Here is a 22,012-nt window from a genome sequence, read left to right as displayed (position 1 = left end):
ATGAATATATGACTTAAACATAAAGTGTAACATCATAAATAAATGAGAAAAGCACTGAAGAAATTGCTCTTACTGACCTATGGAAAGGAGAAAAGTTCATAACCAACAAAGGATAGAGGGGATCACAGAAGATAATATGGACAATTCTGATTACATAAAATTCAATTTTTTACACAAACAAATCCAATGTAGCCAAAATTAGAAAGGGAGCTTGTGTGAGTGTGTATGTGTAAACCTTTGCAGCAAATTTCTTTGATAAAGTCATGATATCCCAAATATTTAAGGAACTGACTCTCCCAAAAGAGATGAGTGTGTGTGTGTGCGTGTATGCACACACACACAAGCACATGCATGTATGCATGCCCATGTGCACACATTTTAAACAAGATCCATTCCCCACAAAATATAAGATTAAAGGACAGGAAGCAAGTTTTCAAGGCAAGTAATCATCCAAACTCTCAAGAATCACAGGAAAAAGTGCTTCAGAACACTAAAGATAACAATTTAAATGCAAATTAAGGCAACACTGAGGGTCTTAGTCATATCCATTAGATTAGCAACAATGACAAAAAAGGGCAAGGCAATTGGAGGGGCTATAGGAGGAGACTCACACTAATGCACTGCTAATGGATCTATGAATTGGTCAAATCATTTTGGAAAGCAAAAATCCACTTTGATCCAATGTTGGATACTACTACAAGGCATATACACAAATTCAAGACCAAGGAAAAGGGCCCCTTTATGCAAAAAGAGCACTTTTTAAGGTAGTAAAGAATTGTAAATAAAGTAGGTGCCCACCAACAGCTGACTGCCTGAACAAATTAAAGTATGTAGATATAATAGACTATTGCGTGTAAAAAGTGACACTACTTTAGAGAATCTTTGGAAGTTGTATATGAATTTATGCAGTGTAAACTGAGAAGAACCAGAACTATTTTATAAAATGATTACATCACTGTAAAGAAAAGCAATTGAAAGACTAAAGAACTATGGTCAATGCAACAAATAATAAAGACTCCAGAAGACTGAAGAAACATGCCTCCCACTTCTTGGTGGCAAGTAATAAACTAACCATACGTACAGAATAAGACATTTTCAGTCATGACCAAATACAACATAAATTTGGTTTACTTGACTATAATTATGCATTACAAGGGAGGTCTTTTATCTAGGTGCAGAAAATGTGTAGGCAATGATAATTCTTCCCCCCTCACCAAAATAGAAAAAAGACCATCAATGAAATATTTTTGAAAATACATACATGAGAGCAAAAGAAAGTTCAGAAGAGTATAAAGACAAGTAAGACTATATTGGTATTATATTAAATTTTATAGATATGTGAAAAACAAGTTGTATATAAAAGATATGTGGTTTCATTTATAATCCTCTTTTTCTAGCCTTCTTTGTATATGAAAATGTTCAATTACAGGTGATTGAAACACAACCTATTTCCACAGCAACACAAAACAACAGGAAAGTATTAGGCATTGGGTATGGAAAAGGGAGAGTTACTGATCAACACAACAATCTAGTCCCTTTGGGTGATAACCTCCCCCATGTCAAGACTGGAGAAGCAAAGAAACCAATGGAAAAGGAACTTTTTACAGCTCTGGGAGCCAAGAACTTATATACTATTTTACTTTTAAAACAACTAACATTTTTATACTTTCTCTTTTCCTTAGTGTTTTGAAATAGTTAGTACAAGGGTTCTTAACCTGGGTCTATGTATAGATATAAGGGTCAAGAAACAGAAAAAAATTATCTTTATTTGAGAAGGTGTTTATAAGCTTCACCAAATTGCCAAAGAGATCCATGACAGAAAAAATGTTACTGGTCGTGTAACCTTGAGCAAGTTACTTAACCCCAACTGCTTTAAAAAAAAAAAAAAGAGTTACTGAGTTAGATAGATTATTAAGTTTATGCCTCTTTTTAGGAATGTGGCTAACTCCTGAGAACAATTCTGCTTTAGGATATCATCAATTAAAAGGAGGATAAGAAAAAAAGGTGGACAGTTTATAGCTACAAACAGTGTTTATGTTCCTTTGGTATTCATACAACGTCAAGACCTCTAGAAGAATGCCAGTATCCCTATGTTAGGTAGACTCCCTACAGAAGATTTATAGGAGAACATGGATAAGGATTCTGTAAAGTGAGAAGGCAAGAATGGGTAGCAATGGGTTGGACTATAGAGTCATAACTAGAAACTTCTTTAAGAGGCTAGGAAGTAGTGAGGAATAAAGGTAAAGGATAGTGGAGCACTGGAACAGCAATGTACAGATTAGATTATAAGTTCAACTATAGGTTCACTCTGGGCCATTCCTCAAAGACCTACCTAGAATTCAGGGTGAGGCAGGTTTACTCCAAAATAAGGGGCACTATAACAATAGGATCCTGGGAATGGGAATGGGCATAATTGTACAAACAGACTAGGGGAGTACTACAAAGAACAAGGTTAGCCTTCTCTCTGAAACAAGGAGAGAATACCATGGAGAGAAAGTGAATCCCCCTGGAGATAAAGTTCACACTCGGGATGTTAGCACTCTGGGAAAAGGCACTAGTGGCACTGTCCCAGTTAAAGTTTGTTGGAAGGAATACCAGGAATTAAAGTAATATTGATATTCTAATGCTAAAGACTGCATCAGTGGACTGTATAGCTGCTTAAAATACTTATGAATTTTAATAATCCTACTATGATGCCCTTCTATGTGCAGAGATGCAACTTACATGTGTCTTTGGGGAGGGATAGGGGAATGTCTTAATAGTTACAAGCAAGAACAAGAAATGGTACTATTTCTGGAATAAGTGGCTCCATGAAGGGGAACTAAAGCTGGGGCAGAGGGGTATAAACACATACTCCAAGTAGACCGATGACTAAGTTCTAATTACAGAAACTGGCTTAACTATTAAGGGCAAATGGTTTCCTAACTTAGGGTAGGTTTTGGTAATAAGGTATAAGTGATGTTTGTCTCATGCTTATACATGATTCTTAGTTACTTATTTGGACACAAAATTTTTTTGCAGCTCATTCCCCACATAAAAGTTACCTCTAAACAGAAAGGATGTCTTCTTCTATTATCAGGATACTATGCTTTCCACTTTCCCACTTGTGTAAAGAGTTTCTTTCAAGAACCTACCAATTTAGAGGAAGTACAATGAACAACTGTTCTGCCTAACCCCTCCCCACTCCATTTCGTCTTTGGTTTGAGTAAGAAAAGAAGTATTTCTTGATTGCTGTGGATATTTTAAATTTCAAATGAACAAGATATATAAGAAATATAGAGAATCTTACCATTGTAAGCTTGCTGTAGGTGACTAGGCAGAGGTGAGTGAGAAAGTGATGTTGCATGCTGAGCTCCTGGCTGTAAACCCTTCAGCATATCTAAGAGAAAAAATATGAGATGCTAGTAGCCTAGGCCTTAGTTTAAAGAAATCTTTGCTCAAAAAGTTAAAATATATAAACTCCTAAATTTATGCAGGATTTGGGGAAGACAAAAGCATTAGAAACTCATTGAAAATGCCATGAGGTACCTAAGCACCATATTAGGCAATCAAGAATTTCACAATTTAGGCAGGCTATGATCCTTGTTTTCAAGGACATTCCAAAAATGCAGGAAATTAGGCTGTTCTTCCTCTGACCATGACTGGGATGTTAATGAACTGAAAATCGTTTGATAAAATTTTGTTAAGGAAAATCCTAGAGTTCATTAGGCTTGTATTTATGTATATACTTGAAAAACAGAAAGTTTTCTTTTAAAGTATTTCATAACTGTCACTAATTAGATTCAATTATTTAAATTAGTGGGGTTTAACTGTTCTCTCAAATTATATAGCAAAATAACTGAATAACCAAAACTTACTCTGAGTTAGGCTATGGTGGAAAGCGGCTGAGGTAGATCCCGAGGTGGTTGTCACTCCAGCTGTGTCGGTTCCAAAGCTAAGTAGCTCCAAAGGAAACTGAAAGGGCATGGTGACAGGAACCAGGCCCCCCAGCATCCCAAAAGGAGCCACATTTTGATTTGTTACAGACAGTGGTGATGTCATGAGAGTGAGAGGCGAGGCATTAGCCAATAAGGATGCACCTGCTGTGGACTGTGCAGAAACCACATGTCAAAAAAATGATTTTAAATCCTTAGCTGACATATTTAATACCCTGACAGAACCAAAAGTCATGTCTATCAATTTCTCTAACAGTAGTAATTCACACACACAAATCACTTTGGGTCAAAAGTTAAGATAGTAGGCACCTTCTTTAGGGTTGCCAAATTCTGAAAATTAGTAGACTTTATTCGTAACTTTGGAAAATTACAAATTAAAATTTGCACAATTTATATTTTCTAGGGACAAAAAATTTTGTCCTTCACTTTATAAATTAGTCATAAGAAAATAAAACCTTTATAAGTACTTAGGTATTAAAATATTTATCACAACTTCTAACACCAATAACTAAATATATGCAAAATTCAAGAGCAGAAGAAACATTAAAGAACTATGGGAGATAGGAACCATGCATGCATGGTGTGTTTCTACATAAAAGTATTATTATTCATGCTTCTCTTTCATACTGAGGCCAACCAGAAAGTAGTTTACCATATATGACTATAAAATATAGACAGTAAAGTAATGGATTTGTAACTTGTTAAATAACCATACCCAAAGAATAATGATTAATGGACCAAGTTCAACCTGGAGGGAGCTGGCTGGAGTGAGCTGGCCACAGGGTTCTGTCCTCAGCCCTGTTCTGTTCAACATTCAGGGATGTTGTAGAGGTGATTCCTGCATTGGGTGGGAAGTTGGAGTGGATGACCCACAAGGTCCCTTCCAACTCTGGGATTCTAATATTTTCATGTGAGAACTAGAGAATCAGTCTTATTATTTTACATTCCTCCATGATTCATATATTTGGGTTGTGTCCATTACATCCCCTGAGATCCCCATCCCTATCCAATATACCATTCAAGTCAAGTGTAAAAACCATGTTGCAGTAAGACTCAGGTAATAGCAAGGAGATATATTTAAGGAAAGAAATATCTTGTCAGCTCTACTTTCCATTTGAAGGACTCTGTACATGAGTGGTAAAACAAACTTTATTTCTCTACTTTCTCAGTCCCACAGTTTCCTCTTAACCTGCTGTGCCTTTCTCTGACATCTCCACCATAGGTTTGGTAGAAATCTCAGTCAAGGGAAAAAGAGTAGTCTTCTTTTCCTCTTTTTTTGCAATGATATCCACATTCTCCCAATTTGGATTTCAAGCCACCCTGGGTCCCCCAAGCTAAGGATATCAACTGCAGGAAAAATAAAAAATACTCTCCATCACTAACCTATTTTAAAGTCAGAGAATACCAAACCCCAGAATTTCAAAAGACCTTTTGAGGTCAGAGAGGAGGCTAATGCAGATGAATCACACTCACTCTTCTCACCACCTTCTTTCTTTCCCCCAATGCGCTTTCAGGTAACTCCCTCACTCAGATGCAAAATATAGAAATCACACTTTCCTGTAAAAGCTTACCATCTCTGCCACCCTCTCTTGCCTACTTCTGTATTCTGACATTGAGCTACAAGAGCCCAAGTGTCAAGGGAAAAGTACAGCCCAAACCAAATAAATTCTTTGCGAAAGGGGATTTCTGGGGTCCTCTCTCTGTACTCTCCACATCTCCTCTACTCTTCTCCACTGTTGGTGATATGAAGGAGACAAGGACAGTTAACAGACTTTGCATTAAGATTCCTCATTCTAAGAACTAGGGAAGCAGCCCCAAGCAGGAAAAAAGGACCTGCTTCCCTTATCTTGTAGCACCAACAGTAAGACATAAGCTCCTCCAGCTTGTATGCCGAAAGGTGGGCAAGCTGTCTGCTATAGCTTCAGAAACTACCAACAGACAAAATGTAATTAAAAGCATTATTACAGGAAACAACTGGGTTTTATGCAAGCCATATTTGGGTTGAGGAATGAGGGAAAAGTATAGTTTATAAGCGGACCAATAGGGACTTCTCTGATTTTTTGCCTTTAATCTTTTTTCATTCCAATCTATCTTACCAAAATTTTGCTCATTTCATCATGCCACTCCTTTCTTTACAACATAGAGAGTGGTTCCCTAACATCTTAGTTTATCAAATCCAAACTCTTTACTCTTACTTTTTAAACTAACACAGAAGCAATGATGAAGACTTCAGTGTCATCCCCTAAGCTTCCACATAGACTCGAGACATAAGTATTCAGTCTGTATTACAGTAGTACATTTAATGTGCACTTAATGATTTTTAAGTGTTTTCTTTAGCTGTTTCATATAGTGTCACCTCCCTATTTAGACTCTAAATGCCTTCAAAAAGAAGTGAATTATGTCATACTTTTTTTCTATATCTCCCATAGTACCTACTATGAAGTTAGCAAATAGCATCTTTGACAAGTGTTGACAGACACTCTATTACCACCTTGAGCTCTGGATAGAGGAAAATAAGTGACAGAAATGAAGGCGATGATATACAAGAAATAGAATGTTTTGTGTTGGGGTAGAAAAAGAGGTTGAACTGGCACATATGGATATATTTGGTCTATATGCTTTGCAGATACATTTTTTGGCCTTAAGATTTTGTCAGCCTGTAAAACGTCCTACTGATTCAGGCATATCAACTGTTTCTCCTCAAACCACTCCTACTATATTACTTATGTGCCTTCAAACCAAAAGTAACTATCTTTGGTCACTCCTACCATATACCTAGTGATTTGGTAATCTTGGTCATTCATTAGTTATGTTCGTCAATTCAACCTCCCCGGAAACTGGATAAAGAATTTCTTTTCTCCCTTTTAAATACGTATGTACCACATCCTATACCATACACATTCAGAGAACCTTAAGCATTGGAAGTAATGGTAGAGGACAACTAGTACCACTTCACTCCTAATGCAGAAATCCTGTCTACAAGGTCCCTGTCAGGTAATCATGTAGTCTGAATAAACACTTCCTGAAAAAGGCAATCTGTTCTATTTTTTGCATATTTAGAATAATTTTTCTTCCTTAGAAATCTAGAATCTCTTTTGCTAAAACTTACATTCCTTTGCATTACTTCTACCCTTTGGAACAACATAAAATAAAGTACTCTTAAAAAAGTTATCACATCTCCTATGAGTCTCTTCTTTTCCAGACTAAGCAACTCTACTGCCTTAAATAATATATCATATGAGACTGTTACAAGATCCCTCACTACCCTTGTTGTCTTCCTGCAGATGCTATCTGGGTATCACATCCAGAACTACACATAATATTTCAGGTATGATCTGGTTAACCATAGCATAGTAGAATTATTACTGCCCTTGACCTTGACTTGACACTTATAGACCTGTAGACTTCTATTAGAGTATGACTGCATTAGCAGATTCACTTTTAAGCAGCTGTCAGACTGCTGGTTCATATTAACATACAGTATAGGTTCATTAAGTACTGGCAAATTACCATTCACATATGTGCATGTGGTATCATTTCTCCTGAGCTCTTCATTTTCTCTAAGGATTCACAACAAGCCACTGTTATTTGTCAAACTTGGCTGTGTGATCTATAGTTAATTTCTATCTCTTGATAAAATTCTATGACTCCTTCTTGAGGTAAGAGAACTCTATGTATCAACTATCACCACATATTTTAAAAACTGGCATTGTATAATCACAATAAAGTTACTTATGGATAGCCTTCCCCTGGGTAAATGAGTTGAAGCACCAGCTAGAACCTAATAAACATGTGCAGCTGCTAACATGACACAGTGGTATGAACAAGGAGAGAAGGGTCATAATTCATGTGGCTCAGGCCTTGTCAGTTAACTGTTCATAAGTAATTTGGGAAGAGGAAACCTAGTAGGAAATAGATAAAATAAGGGGGCATTAATAGATTTGACAACTGGGTGAAAGGGATTAGTTTTACAACTGGAAAGAGATAATTTGCTTCTTATTGGTAGAATGAAAGGTATAATTTGGTAAAGCACTAGGTAATCTCATGGAAGGTAACTAAATTGCTTTAGGTCATGAAGCAGGAGCCAGATAAGATTTATTTGGAATTGGGAAAAGAACTAGGCTCTAAAATGGAATGAGAAGACACCTATGCCTGAAGATTATGTCAACCAAAACAACTGAGGTTAGATTTCACATTAATTTAAATTTGAATTCAGATGATTAAGAACCTTCTCCTCTCTTGTAAGGCCTTTTTTCATTTGAAGTGTTTGCTCCACTACGACACAGAAAGTCAATCTTGGCATCACCATGACTCCAAACTTCATAAGATACTTACCAGTATATATCTCTGAGTGGTTCCAGAATGGGATTTGATCTAGTGGATTATTCCACAATGAACCAAATTTAAAATACATATCACTGAAATGATTTTTTTTTTTACTTTGAAAACTAGGGCTGAGGGGATGGGGATGGAGAGTGGCAAGAAACACAACCTGAACCTGAATGGCTCTTAAAGTATAACTGGACAACTATTTTGTTATGTCCATGAGTTTGGCATGTTAAGATTCCTACATCTACTCACTCAGCCTTCTGAGGGCTTCAAGTTAAATTTGTAATTTAAATATAAATGATGATTTTGCTTTAAAATTATATTACTGGAGGCTTTAGTTTTCCCTCATAATCACCTGAAGAAAAACTTATTAATATTATTAATGAGAAAAAACATTCTATAATTCTTACTTTCTTTTTTGGAACACCTTGAAAACAATTATGTGAGAAAAACATGGATATTTTTTTTAAGTTACTAAAAGGTTTAAATTTTTTTTTCCTGCTCTCTATCTGGCAACTGGATAAGCCCAATAGTAGAATTTAAAATATCTCATCAACGTAAAGTTGTAGTCATAAATTTATTCTATAGATTCAACCATAGCACTTTATCCAATGGGCTTAAGAAAAGAAAGATGACTGAATCTTTTAACATTATCAGATCAATCTAGATGAAGTACTTACCTGCACACTGGCTGTTACAACTGAAGACCCTGAGGCAGTGGATGGTCTATGTGGAGCAGACACCTGTTTAGTAGCACCCTGTGTTCCACTTCCGGTCCCCCCAGACAGACTAGTCCTATGAGCTCCGCTTGAGTTTAGACTGCCACCTCTGCTGGCAGGTACATTCATTACGATTCCACTCAAGCTATTCTTTCCAACAGTTCCAGTGGATGCTGGGTTAGTTAACTTTGAAGAGGCCTGAAGACTTTTTGCAGACTGAAGGCCTGAAGTGCGACTAGAGGGCAGTAAATTCAAGGTAGGAGACTGTCTGCTGATATTTACTCCACTGGGCTGTTTATGGATTGGATTGTTACTGGTGGAGTGGCTACTCTGGGCTACTAGTGCACTTGAATTGGAAGAACTGGGGGATACAGCAGGTTTGGAAGTTGGATTGGATTTAGATATGATAAGTTTAGTTGACATAGAAGGTTTAGTTGATATAGAGGGTTTGGGTGAGGCAGAGGGCTTGGGTGAGGCAGAGGGCTTGGGTGAAGCAGAGGGCTTGGGTGAGGCAGAGGGCTTGGGTGAGGCAGAGGGTTTAGGTGATGTTACAGGCTTAGGAGATGCAGCGGGTTTAGGGGATGCAGCAGGTTTAGGGGATGCAGCCATAGAAAAAGGAGACTTGAAACCCTGGGTGGAAACTTGTGACACCATGGCCTTGGCTAAATAGTTACTAGAGGTAGAGGTGCTAGGTGCTGTCCGAGAGACCAGTGGATGGGACCCTTGAGAGCCACTTCCAGATGAGGGGTTAGCTAAAGGAAGGCGGTACACAAGTGGTTTATCTGAAGTCTTGATGAGTGGGGATGAGCAAGAAAGCTGGGGATTATTACTTAATTTCACCACTGGGTTAGTTTGTGATTTACTAATGGTGGCTTGTAATGGGGACACATAGTTTTGTTGGACAGCTGAATGCTGGTGCACCTTTGTCACTTGTGTTACTGAGGAAGATTCTTGGGCCTCTGAAGAAGTCACCAAAACATGAGAGGAGGCAGCAGCTTGGGCTTGGGAAGAGGAAGAAGAGGCATGGGCCTGTGAAGAGGAAGATGCTTGGATTTGGCTTGACCGTTGGAGTCCTTGCTGAAGAAGCCTAGCTGGCAAAGGTTCTAAGGAAACTTTAGGGTTCTGAATTGAGGAACCAGCAATAAGGCCTGAAGAGATGCCAGTGTGAGCTAAGTCCTGGGGTTTCTTTGGTACTGGTCCTGTATGGCCAGCGATGAGACTGGATGAATGTGCAGTCTGAGCTGACTCTATTTTTTTTGGAGTAGCCAGTGGCAGCTTGCTCATGATACTTGCTAATTTTTCTTCCCGAAGTCCTGGTCGAGGTCTTGTAGTTGGTATGCCTATTCCAGAACCAACTGGAGGGCCCTTGGTCCCATTATTGATAACAGCTAATGCCTCAGAAACAGAATCCAGTGAAGGTGGATGAAAAGAAAGGTCTTCATCTAGTGAATCATCAAGGCAAATAGTTTCCTGGGCTGGTGTACTGCTAGAGCTGGTTGGGGCAACAGCAGAAGTAATAGAGCTCACCGATGGACCACCAACTGAAGACAATAAAGATGTAGGTATTTTCTGGTCCTTTTTTGGGCTGCAGTCCTTGGGTAAAAGTTAAAAAAAAAAGTTACAATGTATAAATTTCTAAGAAACTAAAGAGTCTCTTGCCAATCAGTGTTTAATTTTTTTCAATGGAAATCTCCATTCTTACAAGTGTGATGAAGAACTAGAGGGCCTCGTATTCTGACTGTGCTACAATGATCAACCACAAATACATCTATACCACTAACGTAGTTCAGGTGAATACAAGACTATGCTCTTTGTTTGCCTTAACCAAGAAAACTACATGAAAAAAAGACAAAGATGAGACTTCTTCTTCAATCCTAGAATCAAGAGTTACATTCTAGTGTGGACTCATCTGCCAATACCAGAGATGGGGAATCTATGGTTTTGAGGCTACATGTGGCCCTCTAGGTCCTCAGGTGCAGCCCTTTGACTGAAGCCAAACTTCAACGAACAAATCCCCTTAATAAAAGAATTTGTTTTGTAAAACTTGGACTCAGTCAAAAGGCTGCACCCAAGGCCCTAGAAGGCCACATGTGGCCTCAAGGATGCAGCTTCCCCATCCCTGGTCTATACCAATTCTTGAGTAACTATTCCTTTTCTCCTCCTCTATGGACTTTATTCTCCTTCTGTTCCCTTATGTTTAGTTTGAATCTGGCCTGCACCTGGATTCTGCTTCTGCCTTAAGGTCCCCTTTGCAGCCCAGACCTTGGAACAATGAAACCAATTTACCTATTTGGTCTATGCATTAGGTCTACTTCCTCTTAGTCTGACCACAGTCTGTCTTTCTGGATTCACAATGCATAGCCTGTCCCTATCCTCCAATTCCCACCTTTACTAAATGACCCTTTGGTTTTTATTTTTTGCCCAAGTGATTCAAAACAACGAAGATGAGTTGCAGTTCTTGACATCTTTCTTTGCTACCACACATAACCTGGAAGTGACAAAGATATTGATGCTTCAGTGCCATTACATAAGAAGATGATTTATTTATTTATTTTTTTAAGCAATCGGGGTTAAGTAACTTGCTCAAGGTTACACGGCCAGTTATTTCTGGGTGTGGTGCTGAGTATCTGAGCCCAGATTTGATCCCCAGGTCATCCCAACACTGGAGCCGGTGCTCTTACTTGCTGAGCCACCTGGCCACCCCTAAGCAATTGGGGTTAAATAACTTGCTCAAGGTTACATGGCCAGGTGTTTCTGGGTGGGTGCTAAGTATCTGAGCCCGGGATTCAGTCTCCAGGTTATCCTGACACTGGAGCCGGTGCTCTTACTCGCTGTGCTACCTGGCCGCCCCTGAAGATGATTTATTTTAAAACTAATTTTGAACCTCACTCATGGGTTAAGCCAGAGGAAGGTAGTAATGGGAAGATACTGGAACTTGATATTCCTTAGAGAACAATGACTATTTTCCAAAACAATCCACTTTTTAGAAAACCATCAGGCAAGGAGTATAAAAGGAGAACCCTGAGAGCTCATAGGGGAAGTAGAGAAGAAAAAAAAAAAATCAACACAAATCCTTATATGTAAAAAGCATTTAAAAATTCTGTTCAATAAATATTGCATGTACCTGAAAGAGGACATTTTCCCCAAGTTTAAGATATATCGTAGAACTTTAATCTATGTGTAGTATTTTGCAAACATTTCTGTAGTGGCTAATGGGGCACCTGTTACCTTGAGGATAGTAGATTCTGAGGTTTCAAAACAAGGAAGTTTAAGTATAGTGTAAGGCAGATGTATCAAAGGTAAAATTAAAAAAAAAATTTTTTTTTACTTTTCTGGGAACCAGATTAAAATGTAATTGGGAAATGTTTAGCAAAACAGATAAAAATATAATAAAACACAGATGTTAACTAATGATTTTCAAATTTTCAATCTGCCACCCAGAGATCTATTTGAGTTTGACAGTACCAGCCTAAGGAATAGTCTCCTAGGGATAGTCAAAGCCCTTTGTTTCATAGAGGAGGAAGCTAAGAACTAGAGAAGTTAAGCAGAGGAGGCAGCAGAGAGAATGCAGAAGCAAGTCTCCCGAAATGCTTAAAACTAGTCTAATGAGAGCCTCTGATGCATTTTAATACCCAAATTTCTAATGTCCTTGGCAATATTAAAAGTTTTCTCTTTGAAAAATCACACAACAGGTTACATAAAGGCTACAATTATGCGCTGAGTTAAATGGGTAGTAGAAATGGGATATCAGTTTACTTTGACATGCCATCTAATTTTCATTACTGAATATATATAATCCATCATCAAAAAAACTTTTGAGGAACAAAAACAATTTTGATAATATTGGAACAACTAAGGATTGCTTGAACAAAGTTTGGAATAAATAGACTAAGAGTTAAGAAAATGTTTATCTTAGAGGCATTTAAAGGGAATCTAATACAAGTAAAGAATATTATTAAAAAAGAAGTAAATACGGATCTTGTGATTACATTTGGAAGAATTAATTCAATAGCAAATATATTAATCAACTATTATATGGGATATTGTTGCTAGGCTATAAGGAAAGAAGAATAGAAAATAACACAATTTCTGCCTTCAAGTAGTTTATAATCTAGAAAGGAAAAGTGATGTTTCACAAGTATGATAATAGAGAAAATAAGATAAGGAGAGATCCAAAGTGCTATAAGAAAATTTAAGGAGGGAGAGATCACTTTCAGCTAGCAGAACTCAGGAAATACTTCATGGTGGCCTCTAAACTAGACCTTAATGGAAAGGAAGGATTTTAATAAGATATGGAAATGATGCATTCTAGGCATGGAAAATTCTCTATGTCAGTGGTTCTCAAACTTTTTGATCTGAAGGACCTCTTTAGACTCTTAAAAATTATTGAAGGCCTCCCAAAGAATTTTTATTTGGGTTATATTTAATAATACTTACAGTAATAGAAATTAAACATCTCAGCATTAGGAAAATACTTTTGATCTCAAGGATGCCTTGAAAGTCTTAGGGACCTCCAGGGGTCCCTAGACCACAATTTGAGAACTACTGCTCTGTGTGTGAATACAGCCAGACAAATGGTTAACAAGAAAACAGCCTCCTACACTTATTAGAAAAATAAAGAAACTTATGTAAAAATATTATGTCACTGGATAACTCTAGAATTTGTAGCTAAAGTTTCAAAAGTGCTATGTATCATATTCTAGGAATAAACCATGATTTGAAGCTGAGAAAAGTGAAGACAATAAAAGTAATATGGATTCTAAGGTGGTAAAATGTAGCAGTGATAAAAATGATGTGAGGAAGTAGAAAACCAAAGAGAATGGACTAACTTCAGGCAAAACATTAGACAGATGTATCCTTATTGGATATTAATCACTCAAATGATGTTGAAGTTTCATTACTTTGAGAATTCTCTCCAATGATATAGAACACAGCTCATCCAAGGACATTCATGTTCATGTCCTCTCAAAAGGTCAATACCAGGCGTTGTTCCCCAAACATGCTGGAGGCATTCCTCAATTTCACATGACATCACAAACACCAGTGAAGCAATCTAGCTGTCTACTTATCATCACTTGCTGACATACTTTACTCTAGTTCTTTGTGGAGTTTTTCATTATTTCTATGTAGCAACCTCCTCAGACCTACTATAAGCCTTTTCATTGCTCTTTCTGTAGCACGCATCTTTAGTTCTTCAGAAGTAGTGGTGTTGCACATCTCTGCCATTTAGCGGTATCAATAAAATGCCTATCCTAAAAGGATGGGCCTTTGCTGTTATAAGAAGCTTGAAGTCAATTAAAATGCTATGCAACTTTCCGAAGGTAATGCAGTCTCTGCTCCTTTTCAGTTGTCAGCTCAGTTCACTATCCGTCTGTACTATCTGTTCCAGACATACAAACTTTTGGACAAGTTCTATAGGGTGTCCAAAAAGATGTAAACTGAAATCTGAGCAAAAGACATCTGTCATCCATGTGGTCTTTTCTGAATGACTGGAGAGGCCAAACTCGTTTAAGTGATCACCAATCTTTTTTAGGAGGCTCTGCAATATTCTGGAACTGATGCAATCAGCACAATGTTATCCACAAATAACTGAATTTGGAAGAGCTCATCATCCATAGGACTCTGTGGTAGACCTTCTGTCATTTGGCTACAGCTTCCACAGGTTTTTAAAACCATGCTGTACTTTTCCAGCTATGAGAATGCATTGGGATAACAACTATTGATGCTTGTTTTGAACACTGAAGGAAATCAAGCCGAGCCGGAGGTTCTCAATTCTTTTATAAGGAAAAATGAGATAAGCTGTGTTGCTGTAAAGTCACTTAAAAGGATTCTACATTATGATTAACACTAAATACACTGACTACAGAAATTAAGCAGAATACATTTTATTCTATGTGAAACAAATAAGAAGCATTGAAAGGTAGTAAGATTGACACAAATGCAAATGCTGCTATAGTGGAAAAATAGTGAAACTCATGAGTGAGGTAAGCCTTGGAAGAACTAGCTCAGGTCTAAGGACATATTCTTAAAATGGAAGTGGCAATTTTAAGGAAGCTGTTTTTCTATTCTATCCCTCACTTTTGTTTGGTAGGAAATATGGTTTTCTTCTAAGAACTGATAGCCTCAAAAGGCTAATACTAGTATCCTGATACTAGGTTTATGCCCCAAAGAGATCAAAGAAAACAGAAAAAGGATCTATCTGTAAAAAAATATTTATAGCAGCTCTTTTTGTGGTACCAAAGAAGTGGCAACTGAGAGGATGTTCATCAATTGAATAATGGCTGAAAAAATTACGATATATGAGTGTGATGGAATGCTACTATGCTATAATAGATGACAAACAGAATGGTTTCAGAAAAACTTAGAAAGTCTTATATGAAGTGATACAAAGTGAAGTAAGCAGAACCAGAACAATTTATATAATGAAATCAACATCATAGAGATAATCAACTCTGAAAGACTTAGAAACTATTCAATGCAATGATCAACAACAAAAGGACCCAAGATAAAACATGCTATTCACTTCCAAATAGAAAGCTGATGGATTCAAGAGTGTATGTTGAAGCATATTTTCTTTTCTTACTTTTTCTTTCCTTTTACTTTGGACATGGCTAATAATTCAGGAAATGTGTCTTGCAAAACTATCTGGAATGGATTTTATTTTTCTTGCCTTTTCAGTAGGTGACGGAAGGGGAGAAGAGAGGGAGAGAATTCACTACTGAAAATAAAATAAAATTGAATTTTAAAAAAAGACTGACATAGTTAGTCTAAGAAGTAGAATAGGTTAGAGAAGGGGGGGAAAAAAGGATGACAATGAAAATTTATAGGTATTACAAAGTTATAAAGGGCAGGGCTTACAGGTAATAAAAAACAACTGAATGAAGTTAAATTCTGTCCAGAGAAAAGGGTAAAAACTATGCTTCTTCCAATCATACCAAGAGTTTCACAATCATCTAGAATCCTTAAGGATCTCATTTTTTCAAAGAAACAGTTCTCAATATTCCTCTCCACGTCAGTGTATATCCTCAAACTCAAGCATTTCAACAGACACATTAATGTTCTCTTAAAAATCCTCAACTCCCAGTTCAGCAAACTCCTCAGCCCTCACGATCTACTTCTTTACTCCAGTCACTCACAAGTATGGTCACATGTCTGATCTCACCATCATCCGTAACTGAGCCCCTTTTATAACCTTTAATTCTCAAACTCTTCTGATTATAACCTATCCCTCCATTTCTTCCCATGCTTCGTTCCTTCTTAATTTGTTGTTCTTTCTCCTTATAATCTCCAGTCCCTCCAGCCCTTCCCCTCAAACCCAGTACCCCCTTTTTTTTTTGCCTCTCTTTGTCTCTCTCCTTCACAACCTTGAGCCTGTGATCAACCATTTCAACTAGAGCAAGTACCCTGTTTGTGCCCTTTTTTGTATCTATAATGCTTAAGTACAATAGCTGACACATACTAAGTGTTTCATAAATGCATGTTAACTGGTTATCCTCCACCACTAAAAACCTTTGCCTCCTTCATCCTAATGCTCTTCAAGTTTCATTGAAAACCAATTCTGGATTATTCTTACTTTCTACACTACTACCTGAATGTGGCTGTAAAAAGTCATAGAATCATGAAAATAACTACAAAGAATGTCACCAATTTTATCTGAGTTCTCACTGTTGTAATCTTTTTATTTTTCCCTGATTGACTATTATATGCAAGGGGAAAAAATGGATATGATTAAAAAAAAAAACAAGACTATGAACACCTCCTCCATAAAAGCCAGTAACAGAAATGCCTTTATAAAGAATATGCAGGGGTGGCTAGGTGTCGCAGTGAGTAAAGTGCCAGCCCTGGAGTCAGGAGGACCCAAGTTCAGTTCCGGCCTCAGACACTTAACACCTACACAAAAAAAACCTAGCTGCGTAACCTTAGGCAAGTTACTTAACCCCAACTGCCCTCCAAAAGGCAAAAAAAAAAAAAGAATATGCAGAATATATTAATCCAAACTGTGTAGGATGTTGAATTAGTGAAGGAGGTGGCAGCCTCTATAGCTCTTTTCAAGGCACACTGTAGGTCTAATACCCTACATGAGGCTCTTTCTGATACCCTACTCTAGATCTCACCAGTTTTGGTGCCTCATCCCCAAATAACTTTTTATTTGCTTAAATATTGTATTCTCTGCCTCTACTACTGAACAATACAACACAAGCTTAAGGCTATTTTTGTCTCTGTACCTCTAATACCTAGAATAGCACCTTGTACATTGTAGGCATTGTTGAACTGCACTGAATATATAAATAACACTTTATTTTTCACCCTGTAATAGTGTATTTGCTCAAGGGCAACTGCCAAATTATGCCAAAAAGGAAGAAATAATATTGCTTTCTGCTCCAGTTATATGTATTATATTTGTTTTGCCCAGACCCACATTGACAGTATGAAAAAGATAGACGTTTTTACTAAAAACCGGTGACCTCTATCCCTAACCATATTACCTAAATATTTTCCTAGTTCATTATTACTTAATTCGTACTGCTGGCTATATACTAGCAAATATTTATACTATTTTCATCAGCTTATATTATTGAACCTTATACAATTGGAAAGCTCTTCAAATTTTTAATATAAAGATTTTACAATGTTAAAAAGTTTGAAAATATCTTAACTCTCTCTACAATGCCTATTCTGTGTGCTAAAATATCCACTTGGGCTATAAAAGAGAACTTTTCCAAATTCATAACTTACACTTCAAAGAGTTGCTCTTAATACTCACCTTCACTTTGGGTTTAGGTGCCAGAATTACCTTTTTCTTTGCCCTAATTCAAGAAAGAAAGTTAAATGTGAGACTAAGACTAAAACTACTTGAATAATATGGTGTTTACATCAACTAACGGTCACTTAACACACAGGGCCTTGTAACAAACAAAATCTCACACACACACACAGAGCTCCTTGAGAACAAGGAGATCTTGTCTTATCCATCTCCAAATTTTTTAAAAATCAACTATCACAATATCTTATATATAGGATATTTATAATAAGCATTTGTTAAAGTGAATATATTTTCAGTGAATCTTCACTAATTTGAGAGGTCAACCTGAATTAGAAAACAAAATTAAAGAATATTTTTTTAAAATATGAATTTATAGTGTAATACATAGAAAAGAAGACCTTCAGAGCTAGCTTCTAATTCTAACTGTGCCACTAGCTAGTTGTGTAATCATAGGCAAGTCTCTGGTCTCTCTGGGTCTCAGTTTTCTTATTAGTAAAATAAGAGAAAGGATTAAACAGATTATCTCTAAGGTGCCTTTCTTGCCTCTCCCTACAATTATCCTAAATCTATAAAATAAATATAGCTCAAATATAAAGAACAGAGTATTCCCTATTTAAGTATTTTCTTAAGTAATCAAAATTTTTTCTACAATCTTGTTTACATTATAAATATTCTTTCTTCATAAACAATACTAAGATATACTATTTTACTGACCAAAATACTTTGGTAGAATCTGAATTAAAGATGTTTTTACAGAATAAAAATAGTAAAAAGAAAAATAGGAAAGGTTAGTAAAAAATATATCTTGTCTTTTTATTGTTGAATATAAATGAATAGGGGTGGCTAGGTGGCACAGTTAATAGAGCACTGGCCCTGGAGTCAGGAGGACCTGGGTTCGGATCCGACCTCAGACACTTCTCTTCTCTCTCTCTCTCTCTCACACACACACACACACACACACACACACACACACACACACACACACACGCCATGTGACCTTGGGCAAGTCACTTAACCCCAATTGTGCTCCAAAAAGCAAAAAAATATCTATAAATGAATAAAGCAAAAGAATACAAAAAGAAAAGTACACATAAAAATAAACATTTTTTAAAATCACAGTTAGGACCCTCTTTCTCCTATCCTTAAAATTATTTCAGAAATGGTGGAAGAGGTCTGGAATTTGCATGTGAACAGGTGTAGAGAATTGTGAAATATGACAAAGATGGAATATAATTTCTTTCTGAATCGAGTGAACCTATTGTGAAGCCTCAAGAAGCTAGCAATATATTTCTTCTAATTCTTAGAAATATATACACAATAGATATTTTAGTTAGAATAGGAGCAATAGTTTGCCCTCTACTTAAGAGAATGGTAATTATGTAAAGGTTGAGAGTTGCAGTAATAATTAATTAATGTTGCCTTTGAAGAAGAAAAAAAGATAAAAGGAAAACAATAAAAAAAGCTTCACTTTATTCGAAGTCCCCAATTTACAAGTAAATAAAATTTATAAATGCTTGCAAAACCAGGTCAACGTATTCTTTGATAACCTTGATAATCCCTGTTATTTTTCTATAACCACCATTAAAAGTCCTGTGAAGAAAATTCAGAGTTCTTAGATAATCTGTGGGCTTAGAGAGAGAGGAAAGAAAGGTGAAAACCAGGAAGCTTAGAGAGATGGCTTACAGGACACACTCCAAGGAGGGGCTGGCTTATCTATATGGTAGTCTCCTCTGTCCAAAAATCTCTTCTTGCACTTTGCTTGAATTTTTTCTCTTGGTTATACTAAAACCTTAGCAATTATAGATTGAGTTAATGAGTATTCTCTCTTAAAAAGGTAAGTTTATTTCTCATATTAAAGAGTTAATAAAAGTATGAATAACTTAAATCTGCTATAATAAATAAGTTGGTTTGATACAGAGCATTGATTAAGTACACTGAGAAAATGAGCTTTTGACTGAGGAAATGGAAGACAGCTAACTTCTCTAGTACTCTGAAGTATGGAGTAGGCCTGAGACAGAGGGCTACTGTTCATAGGTTACGATAATATAAAGAAATTAGTGGAACAGATACTAGGAGAGAGTCTGGAAGAACAGAAAAGGAAGTGGGAGGATATGTAAACAAAAGTTGCCTATTTCAAAGATTTTGCACAGTAACCCTATGTTAAGAAAAGAAGACAAAACTCTCTCCTTTCCTCTTACACTACATTGTCTCTTCTTTATAGGACCCAGAACTCAGGATAGTACTGAAACAAACTATTTGAAATTTATATATTTTACAGTTTATAAAGTGTTTCTACATTCTTATTTGATCCTTAAAACAACTTTATATCTCAGCCACATGTCAGTTCACTAATAGCACACTTTATAGATGATAATTAAGATAGAAAGGTCAGAAATTAAGTAGTTTAAAGGCACACAGTAAGTGATAAGAGCTGAGATTAGAACAATATTTCTGACTCCTAGCTAAGTGTTCTTTCCAATATACTACACTGCCTCTCAGTACTGCCTTTAGCTAGTTGTTAAAGGATTTATGCGGGGCTATCCTGGCAGCCTAGTAACCACTTAGAATAATATTTTTAGGGGAAATTATGTTCTAAGTATTAGCAACTTACTACAGATGTACTTGTGGAACACAGTTTTTGATGGTGAATGCAACCTAGATACTTAAAATTAGTCCATCATTTCATTGCATTTTTAACCGATTCCTTTTATCTCCTAAAATTAACATAGCTTGATAACTGTCAAATAAATTAATATGAAAGCAAATGAGTTTTTTTTTAAAGTCTCTATTTACTCACGGAGCAGAAGTGAGATGATTGTGAACACTTCGGCTTTCCTTAAAGAGCATTCTAAAGACAAAAAAGGCAGATAGACAATGTTACCACTAGATTTTTCAATCAGTTATTACTTAGCACTATCTACCACTTAGAAGATTATTTGTACAGTCAACTCAATTACTGACTTAGGAAAAATATCTGGTTATGGATAATCACTTACTGGATAGATCTCTAAGTTCTTACCAAAGTGGCTGGAAGGGGAGACTTTGCTTATAATTATCCCACTAACATTTTAAGGTTTCAGAATATCTAACTGTGGGATAATATATCTCATTTTTTCCCATTAACTAGAGCTACAATGTAAAGAAGTTTGAAGACACAAGGGCTGAATGATCTCTCAATTTGTGAGGCAGGTCATCCATACTTAGAATATGAACCTTTCAAGTATTTAGAGGTGATTTCCCTGAATTTTTGAGAAAATCCTTTTGAAAAATCTTCTTTCAATAAAATATTCTATTTATCTACCTCCTGTAGAATCCAATGTTCTCTTTTCCTATTCAAATTGTTTTTAACTTCCAAGTAGCCACCCATAAATAATCCTAGTTTTATTATTACTGAATTTCTAGACTAATAATATAGTACCTCCCCCCAAATTTATATTGTTCTTTTAAATCTTACCCTGTTCTTCACTTTTCTCTACTACTGGCAAAATGAAAACACACAAAAGATGTGTCTTGTAAAAATCAACTTTTTGTATTTCCATATTCTCATGTCTGTATCTATCTTATCTCTTTAGGGATGTAAACTTTATAAGAAAGGAAGTCTAAGTGTTTCTATCCGGCTGTGTATAGTGCCCAGCACATAGTAGGCTCTTAGCAAAATGTTTTTAAATTTTTTTTTAAAGTAACATAAGGAACATGATGATACACAGCTTAGGATGCTAAATTTCTTACCTAGCCTGCATCCAGCCCTTAGGCCACAATGGTTTCACTTCTGTCTCCATAAAGGTCTTAAGATAATCCTCAGCAGATTGGCTTTTATTTGTCTCTAGCTCATAGCATCCCAACTTAATCTTGACAAGGTTACATAACAAAGCCCTAAACAGGAAAAAAAATCTGACTATAAAAGCTGTAGACAATTATTTAAAGAGTTCAAGAAAAGAAATTAGGGTAAGAGACACCTACTATTTATAAACTATCTGGTGATGCATTTACTCTATTTCTAAAACACCTTGTTTATACCAAAACACTCACAACTAATGGTTTTTCAATCCAACCACCAAGGGCTGACATAGGTTAAAAAAAAATAGTGATATTCCAATTAAGGGATACTGGCAGAAAACATGGAAAAGACAGATAGCTGATTTATGACACTCTACGCTTACTACTAATTTTGGGACCTAATCTATGAAAAGGGTAGAAAAAAATATACCGCTTATTGATTTACTCTGATGAAGTGAAAAATTTGTGGGAAAGTATCATATAACAAA

At 36.4% G+C, this 22,012-nt stretch overlaps 1 protein-coding gene across 3 annotated transcripts in view; it reads right to left on the bottom strand.

Annotated features, from left to right (window-relative positions):
- Nucleotides 1-22,012, bottom strand: part of UBN2 (ubinuclein 2) — a 135,785-nt gene that overhangs the window by 20,331 nt on the left and 93,442 nt on the right. Inside the window, exons 11-16 of one of the 3 annotated variants that reach the window (XM_069087327.1) lie at nt 21,477-21,620; nt 20,545-20,595; nt 17,748-17,790; nt 8,945-10,576; nt 3,858-4,089; nt 3,290-3,379 (exon numbers count right to left, since the gene is read on the bottom strand). In XM_069087327.1, the coding sequence (XP_068943428.1) occupies nt 3,290-3,379; nt 3,858-4,089; nt 8,945-10,576; nt 17,748-17,790; nt 20,545-20,595; nt 21,477-21,620 (2,192 nt within the window). Of the gene's footprint in view, nt 1-3,289; nt 3,380-3,857; nt 4,090-4,650; nt 4,774-8,944; nt 10,577-17,747; nt 17,791-20,544; nt 20,596-21,476; nt 21,621-22,012 lie in introns of those variants that run through there. The other 2 variants (XR_011168184.1, XM_069087328.1) reach the window with 2 other exon arrangements.

Source organism: Petaurus breviceps, unplaced genomic scaffold (assembly GCF_028583685.1).
Source record: "Petaurus breviceps papuanus isolate PSGF00001 unplaced genomic scaffold, PetGlider_PUasm1.0 181, whole genome shotgun sequence".
Lineage (NCBI taxonomy): Eukaryota > Metazoa > Chordata > Mammalia > Diprotodontia > Petauridae > Petaurus > Petaurus breviceps.
The sequence above is the reverse complement of the archived record's forward strand: the minus strand, read 5'-3'. Positions and strand labels throughout refer to the sequence as shown.